Source organism: Poecilia latipinna, unplaced genomic scaffold (genome assembly GCF_001443285.1).
Source record: "Poecilia latipinna isolate Pla-1442-1.1 unplaced genomic scaffold, P_latipinna-1.0 Scaffold2186, whole genome shotgun sequence".
In the NCBI taxonomy this organism is placed as follows: domain Eukaryota; kingdom Metazoa; phylum Chordata; class Actinopteri; order Cyprinodontiformes; family Poeciliidae; genus Poecilia; species Poecilia latipinna.
Window position 1 is genome coordinate 8,285 of NW_015114802.1, and position 7,905 is coordinate 16,189.

General features: G+C 42.7%; 1 protein-coding gene across 4 annotated transcripts in view; it reads right to left on the bottom strand.

The window, feature by feature from the left end:
* Positions 1 to 275: 275 nt before the first annotated feature.
* The window catches only part of vps13d (vacuolar protein sorting 13 homolog D), a 69,373-nt gene continuing 61,743 nt past the window's right edge, over positions 276 to 7,905 (bottom strand). For all 4 annotated transcript variants that reach the window (XM_015017775.1, XM_015017776.1, XM_015017777.1 and 1 more), the window contains 12 exons: positions 7,624 to 7,728; positions 6,920 to 7,069; positions 6,351 to 6,500; positions 5,163 to 5,259; positions 4,932 to 5,080; positions 4,186 to 4,320; positions 3,940 to 4,107; positions 3,047 to 3,179; positions 2,774 to 2,969; positions 2,052 to 2,183; positions 1,722 to 1,962; positions 276 to 639 (listed from right to left, as the gene is read on the bottom strand). In XM_015017775.1, coding sequence (XP_014873261.1) covers positions 508 to 639; positions 1,722 to 1,962; positions 2,052 to 2,183; positions 2,774 to 2,969; positions 3,047 to 3,179; positions 3,940 to 4,107; positions 4,186 to 4,320; positions 4,932 to 5,080; positions 5,163 to 5,259; positions 6,351 to 6,500; positions 6,920 to 7,069; positions 7,624 to 7,728 — 1,788 coding nt within the window. In that variant the 3' untranslated portion in view covers positions 276 to 507. The remainder of the gene's footprint in view (positions 640 to 1,721; positions 1,963 to 2,051; positions 2,184 to 2,773; positions 2,970 to 3,046; positions 3,180 to 3,939; positions 4,108 to 4,185; positions 4,321 to 4,931; positions 5,081 to 5,162; positions 5,260 to 6,350; positions 6,501 to 6,919; positions 7,070 to 7,623; positions 7,729 to 7,905) is intronic.

Consider the following 7,905-nt stretch of genomic DNA (forward strand, 5'->3'; position numbering starts at 1 on the left):
AAACACAGCGAGCCGCGCCGCTCCCTGACCTGGAGCCGCGCCGCTCCCTGACCTGGAGCCGCGCCGCTCCCTGACCTGGAGCCGCGCGGCTCCCCGACCTGGAGCCGCGCCGCTCCCCGACCTGGAGCCGCTCCTTCTGGGACTTCCTGCCGTCTGATTCAGGCGGCTCCTGCAGAAAGCGACTCGCTGATGAAAGGTTCAAAACCTACGCAGATCTATAGTTTCATGTTCTCTAATAGACTCTTATATACAAACACACACCTAAAGGCAGACTGTTAGAGTTTAGACGCTCGGCTTCTTGTTAATATCCTATCTTTATTATTACAACATATATAAATATTTACAGAGTTTATGGTTCTTCTAGACATATTCACAGTTCTGTGTGTCGGTGAACGTCCAGAACAAATAGTGGTTTTGTCAGTTTTAGAGTTCAGGAGTCTCAGTGTTCGTTAGAGTGTTGCATGTTTCTCCTTCCGCCGAGTCGCTTCAGAACTTGGGAGGAAAACGTCAGAATTCGAGCAGCAGGAAGTCTTCGTTGTCGTCGGCCGGCAGCATCAGCTGCTGCTCGTAGTACAGGCTCTTGGCGTAGTTGATCTGCTGGGAGATCTTATAGGCGAGGGTCTCGTTCTTCACTTGGACCTGCGGACGACAGCGGCAGCGTTACGGGCTGCAGGGCCTCCCAACGCGTCACACTCTGCAAAAACTACATCCTGAGTAGAATGACTGTTTCTGACTTTACTATCCTGCCAAGCAGATTCTACTGGAAATATCTTCAAATAAAACTAACTTTTAGGTAAATAATTCCTTAAAAGACATTTCTGAGTGTGAAAATTGACATTTTGGGAATTAAACTTACATTTTCAGAGTTTGAAAAGTCATACATTTGCTAGAAAAAACTCAGAAATCTTGAGATCAAACTTTTCTAGAAAAAGAGTGAAAATTTTCAAAATTAAAACATTGAAATTCACAAATTTCCAAGTTTTTTTTTTCTAAAACATTTCTGAGATTAATCTCACAATTTCTGAATTTTTTCTTGCCAATTTTGACTTTTTGAAACTAATTTAAGTAAAAATTAAGAGATTATTTTACGGTGGAGTAAATATCTGCCAAAAAATCTCAGAAACATTTTCAAAGCTTGAAATGTCAAAGATTTTCTAGAAAAATAATCAGAAATTTTATTTCTAGAACAAAAATTGAAAATGTTCCATTGAAAAAGTAAAAATGTTCAACTTTTGCAGCTCAAAAATTTCAATATATTATTTTTGTTACAAATTTTCAACGTTTGAAATTTACTCCCCTTTGTTTCCATCTCCAGCAGAGCTCATACGCTGTCGAACATTTCATTTATAACCAGACATTTTTCCATATTATAAGTTAAATTATCTGCCAGTGAAGCTAAACTTTTATTAATATTAAGGAAATATTGAATTAAAACAAGCTCCTGCCAGAAGTTACCAGTAAGTTTTATTTTAAGTGTACTGGGATATTTGTAGTGTAAACTAAACCAAACACACTTGGTTAGATTTTGTGTTTTTGCAGTGTAGAGAATCTTCTTCAGGTTGTCAGAGTTTATGGATCTTAAATGTATTTTTGTTTCCTGTGGCTAATTATCCAGGTTTTAATGTAAAATAAGTTCTGATCTGATCTCTGGACCTCTGACCCGTTTCATTAAAGTGTTTTTTAGAGGTTTGTTTTCTCTGCGGTTCTGGTTCTGGTCTCACCATGGGTCTCTGTTGCGAGGGTCCGGGAATGGCCACTCCGCTGGTGGAGTTCTCCGCCTTCTTGGTGAGCTGGACGTAAACTTTCCCATACTCCCTGGAGACCAGGCAGTGGAAGAGGTCGTCGTATTTGACCTCCAGGACGATGCCCTCGCGGTCCACGCTGTCGCCCGGCTTCAGGAAGTAAACCACTTTGGAGGAGATGAGGACGCTGTAGGTATCGATCGGCTCCACCGCCATTAAGCTGCCGGACCAGAACCAGGAAGTGGGTTGGAAACGTGACAGAAGCCGGAGCGATCCGGCTCCGTTTGGGCTGCAGACGGGAAAACTTACAACTCGGAGTGGATGTTGTCGGTGAGGCGGAAGAGCTGCTCCTGACCTTCGGCCTGAGTGGCTGAGAACCGCAGCAGCAGGCCCTGAGGGCCCTTACAGCAGCGCGGCTTCCTGACGCGCTGTACCGGGAGCCTGGACAGGAAGTCACAGTCAGACAAACAGGAAGTAGGGCTGGTGTCAATCATAATGCATACCAGGACTCGCATGTCAGCAATATCAATATATAAAATATTAACTGAACCACACAGCATTCTGGGAGATGTAGGCAGAGGGAAGACTTTAGCAGCTCAACCTCTCAGCTAGCTAAGCTAGCGTGGTGGAACCAACTCACTCACTCTTTGGTTACCTAGCAACAGCGTTGCTAGGTAACTGTCTGTTCACTTCAAATGTTGGTCTAGTTTCCAGGGTAGATAAAATAACTTCTCAGGAAGGAATAAGGGCTGGTTTTATGTCGATAATTTCTTAATATTCATTTAAAAAGTATTAGTTCCACTGGCAGATTATTTAATTAGTACTTTGTCAGAATTTGGACTTTAATGTCCGAATTATTTAGTTAAAATAAGCTCGTATATCTTGCTGAGAAGTTACTTTGGCCTTTTTCCAAGGTATCTGTCCTAGAAACTGGACCAGAAATACTTGGTAGGAGGTTCTGTCTTTGCAGTGTGTTTGTGGACTTGTGGTTCTGGTTCCACCTGCTGCGTCCCGTCTCTCAGGAACCCCACCTGTGGCTGCTGAGGCTGGCGATGTCCCGCACCGTCTGGGCCGTCTCCGAGGCGAAGTCCAACGCCCCGGCGACGGGCTTGGTGACAGTTCCCACCAGACCTTTACCGAGTCCGGAGAAGAAGCCGCTGACGCCGCCCTCCGTCTTCACGCCCTCCACGGTGGAGGTGATGATGCTCGTCATGCCACCGATGATTCCTGCAGGTCGGAGGCGATTCACAGTCATGAACCGGCGGAGCGGCCATGTTGCTGTGACTCAGCGTTCGCTGGCTCACCGTGAGCGAGGCCGTGGATCCCAGCCACCAGATGCTCCCCGCTGGTGGCGCCGCAGTACCGGATGTACTCCCGCTCGCTCTGGTGCCGGTTGTCCATGGTCTTCCCCAGACCGTCCGACAGCGTGCCTGCAAACTGACGGGGAAGACAGACATGACGATCCGGCCCAGTTTGATCCGGGTAACGATCCGATTCTTTTGAATGGTTCTTTACCCTGAACGACAGGACAACGGTCTCTGTTCGTTGTTTGCTCTGCACACCCTGCAGTAGCTATTATTATTCTGTTTAGTTTTAAAAATACATTTATTTAACTGGTGAATAAGTAGTAGAATAGAAAAATTAGTAAGAATGGAGGATAGGGGCTGGATGAGCAAATTCTCAGGAAAAAGTTAAAATTTAATTTCAAAATTTTTTGAATTTTGACATTAAAATTTTATTTTGAGTTTTTGTCAAAGAATTTTGACTTTTTCTCTGATTTTTTTCCTTTTTACTTAGAATATTTAATTTTTTTCAGAATTTTGACTTTCCAAAAGTCTGAATTCTGAGATTAAAGTCAAATTTTATTTCAGTTGTTCAAATTCTCTGCCATTACTATTTGTCATATTTTCCTTTTATTTAGTTTCTATGTAACAAGCTGCATAAAAATGTTATTAATACACACACTTGTAAAAAAAACTATGTGATTTTTGACATTTTGAAATTAAATATTTTATGCAAGTATATAGAAAATTCTTTGTAAAAACACGCTGCGGTTATTTACTTGAAGTATATATATGTTTTTTTTCCTTTTGTGATCTTCACCATAAAAACAGTCGTAATAAAACTGTCATCCATAAACGGGCTTGTTGTCAGAGAAGCGGGTGGTCTGCAGTGACCGGGTCCGGAGACGCGGTACCTTGGCGGCGGAGTTGGAGACGCCGTGCGTGACGTTGAGCAGCATGCCGTGCACGTTGCCGTGCTTGATGAGCTTGGTCATTCCCTCGGAGACGTCGTTCAGGAGGCCCATCGGGTTCCCCAAGAAGTCCACGGAGCCCAGGATCTGCGCCGCCTGGCTCATCAGCTCCTGCAGGGGAGAGACCGCGGCGTGAGGAACCAGAACCGGGGCGTTCGGACAGACCAGCCTGGATGTGTGAACTCTGACCTCTCGGAAGTGCTTGAGGATGTCGTTGATGATGATCTCCTGCGTCTCATAGGGGTGGACTCTGGTAAACGGGTACATGTTGATGACCGCATCCTCGAAGCGGATCAGAGGGAAGCCCAGAGAGCCTTTAAGAACCTGGCAGGAAAAACCCGACATCAGAACCGCCGGCTGCTATCAGAACCACTTTAAAACTGAAATTATACTCAGATTCTTTGGTTCCAACCTGGAAGGAGAAGTTAAAAGAATATTTTATACATATAAATATGAATTTATCCATGACAGAAACAAAAAAGCTAGCTGGCAAGCTACAGCACATTAGCCGCTAGTTAGCGGTAGCCTCCACGGTCACAGAACCAACGAAGATGTACGAGTTTGACTCAAACTTTTGCCTGACAGAAAAATCTCAGAAGAAAAAGAAACCAGATAGATGAGATTAAACTTAAGAGCTCAAGGCTTATTTACATTTTCTTAAATTAAGACATTTTAAGAACGTCCTGAACATGATTAATAAAAAAAGTTATGTTGTAATTTTGCAAACCAAATATAAAAATAAATCAATATAAGTAAACCTTAAATTGACCATAACTTAATGTTTTTATCTTTCAAATAATATTTTAAGATCCAAAATCTGGAAGCAAGTTTTCCTCTTGACACAACATTTTAATTTTCACACTCCAAATTCTTCCAGATGTTTCTGATCCGTCCGGGCCTGAAATCCTCACGGTGAGAAAGCGGACCGGCGTTACCTTCAGGTCCGGCGGCAGCTTGTGGGACGGCAGGACGCTCAGTTTGATCTGAGGCAGGCTGATCTTCAGGTTCTCAAAGTAGTACCGCTTCTGGGGCCCGCTGTCTTCGCTGGGCCGCTCATGCAGGTTCTCATCCAGGTTCTCCAGCCCTGCGTTTCGGCATTCAGTTATTTTCACAGACAGCCTGCTGGCGTAGAGCGACGTGTGAGCAGTGAGAGGCGGGACACCCACCGGCTTCGGCCTTCCCGTAGCCGAAGAAGCTGAGCAGCTTGAGCAGCAGCTTCTCGTCGATGATGACCGTGAAGCGCCGCGCCGTCACCATCAGGTGCTGCCGACACATGGAGCTTAAATCAGCACAGAAACCAGCCGACGCTGCAGCCGAACAGAGCCGCTTTCACACAGACACAGGTCAAAGTTCATCCTGGGTCTGACGTCTACGTGGAGACTGTTTGTGTTTTTGTTACTCAGAAGTTCCATCAATTTACTTTTATTAGTTTAGAACCAACATCAGTAATTATTTTTAATATTTGGAAAGGCTTAGATTACTTTGGCAATGGGAGGTTTTTGTAATTTTTTTTTTTTTTTACCACTTTTTGAACTTGTAACATCAGAGGAACATTCATTTTCAGTTTTCAGTTTTTGTTTTGTCCATATTGTTGCTGGAAACAAACTACATTTTTCAAATGTTTAAAATGTTTTTTTTCTTTATTTTTGTAAGGAAATTTAGATAAATGAGAGAAAAACAACAATAATAATAAATTTATTTATATGAACGCTTTTGCTTTCAGAGGAAAATAAAGATGCAACATAATAATAATGATTTAAAGCTGATAAATTCATTAGCTTTTCTATAATCCACACCAATATGAGAGGGCGTCTATCGTATCATTTATCGTCATGATAAATTCCAGTTATTGGTGGTAAATAAAAACTAAATTGGTAAAATTATCAAAAACGCTTTTTTAAAAATATATTTTCTCAGTTCCACGATGTCAGTAAATTAGAAAATATGATTAAATGCATTTACTGTGTGCAGTTTAGTGGCGTCCTGCAGAAGACAAATGAAATAATTTCCAAGAACAATCTTTGTGTTTGTGGCTTAAAAAATAAGAAACTGTTTTTTATATAATAATCCTCATCATTATCACAATGATACGACACAATATTACAATAAACCTCAAAATCTCTTTTTAACACATTTTTCTCTCCAGTTATTAATCAGCAAATAGTGAAATAATCAACATGTCAGCCTGAACTGCCCTGATGTTCAGCTCAGTTTCTCACATCCTGATGTTAGAAGGATCTTTTCTCTGCAGATGCACCAGAGGACCAAAGAAACACCGACCCGGATGTTAGCGGGTGTGTGTATAGATGTGAGCCAGTGTGAGCGGATCGTACAGGAAATGAACGTAATCCCACCTTGAAGAGCTCGGTGAGCATGAGGCTGCTGGGGACTTTGACCGAGTTGACCTGCAGGGCGGGGCCGTCTTCGATGGCGCCGTCGTCGGCCGTACTGGGAGAGACGCACAGCATCACTGGCTGGGTGGTGCCGAGCAACTGGTTGTCCACCTGACGGCAACACAGAGACGGTTAATACGCCTGCCTGCGTCAAAACTAACATTATTTAAACTTATTAAACCCCACGCTCCCGGTGCCTGGGGCAAATTTTAACTTTATTTTTCTTTTTAACCTCCATTTCTGCCCCTCCCTTCAGTTAAACATCTAGGCAGATTTGGTTTCCATGGAAACGTCAAACTCTTGGCTAGAAGCTGATAAAAGGATTTGAGTTCATCCCCACGTCGGTGACCAGAAACCTTCACCAGAGAGACATTGTACGGAGCTCCAATAATGCAAAAAAAAAAAAAAAAAAGCACATATTTTGGGGGCTTTAATTTGTTTTTCAGTAAAATGATCCCCAATTTTTTAAAACTCAATTTCCAAAAAATACACTTGAATTGGAGTTGAATATAACAGTTTATTATGGTTACCTGGATGTTCTGGATGCTCAGCTCCAGGACTTCGGTGGCTGCTGTGTGCGTGAAGTGAACGTTCACACCAGAGAGCGTCGCGAAAATGAGCTCCTCAGGAAGCTTGTTGACCAGAGAGACGCCCAGACCGTCCTCCAGGTTAACCAGCACCTGACCGGAGACACAGAGGCAGCGTCAGAAAACGGAGCTACCCGCCGTATCAGGGCCGTTACAGACGGAGCAAAAGGAGAAAAGCTTCCGCCAGAAAACACAGGCATGTTCAGATTGACCTCAGGAAACTTTAGAAAGACTAATTACATTTCTAAACCCAAACGTGAAATCTTTGTGACAAAAAACTCTGAAATTTTGAGATTAATCACAGAAATTTCAAGAAAAACATGAAAATGTCTAAGCCCCCAAATTCTTTTTTGAAACTTTGACATTTTCAAAATAATCTCTGAAATTTTCTAGAAAAAAAAAACTTGGAAACTTTCTGACATTTTCTGAGTTTCAAAAGTTAAAAATTTTCAACTTCTGGAGCTCAAACTTCCAAATTTTTTTCTAGAAAATTCCTGGGAATAATCTCACAATTTTTTATTTTTTTCTTGCAAATCTTCAACTTTTCAAACTCAGAAGTGTTTTTTTTTCTAGAAAATTTCAGAGATCAATCTGAGGCTTTCTGCAGGAACCCAGCCGGCCTGCAGCAGATGCAAAGCTTGCTGCACCTCCAGCTCCTGCTCAGGCTCCGGCTTCTCCTCTTCTTCTTTGCTGACTTCCTTGTCTTCGCTGGAGGAGCTCCACAGTGCCCTCCTCTGGCTGAAGTCACTGATCTGAAAACAGGAGCATGTTGCTCAGAGGCACAGCGGCAGCAGAACAAAGAGCTAGCAGCCGTTAGCACAGAAACTAGGGAAGTTATCGATTAATGAGTTAATCTAAAGTTGATTGATCTTATTGAATAGTTCATAAGCTGCCATTTTCTTGAAAACCTCAGTTATACATTCATATAT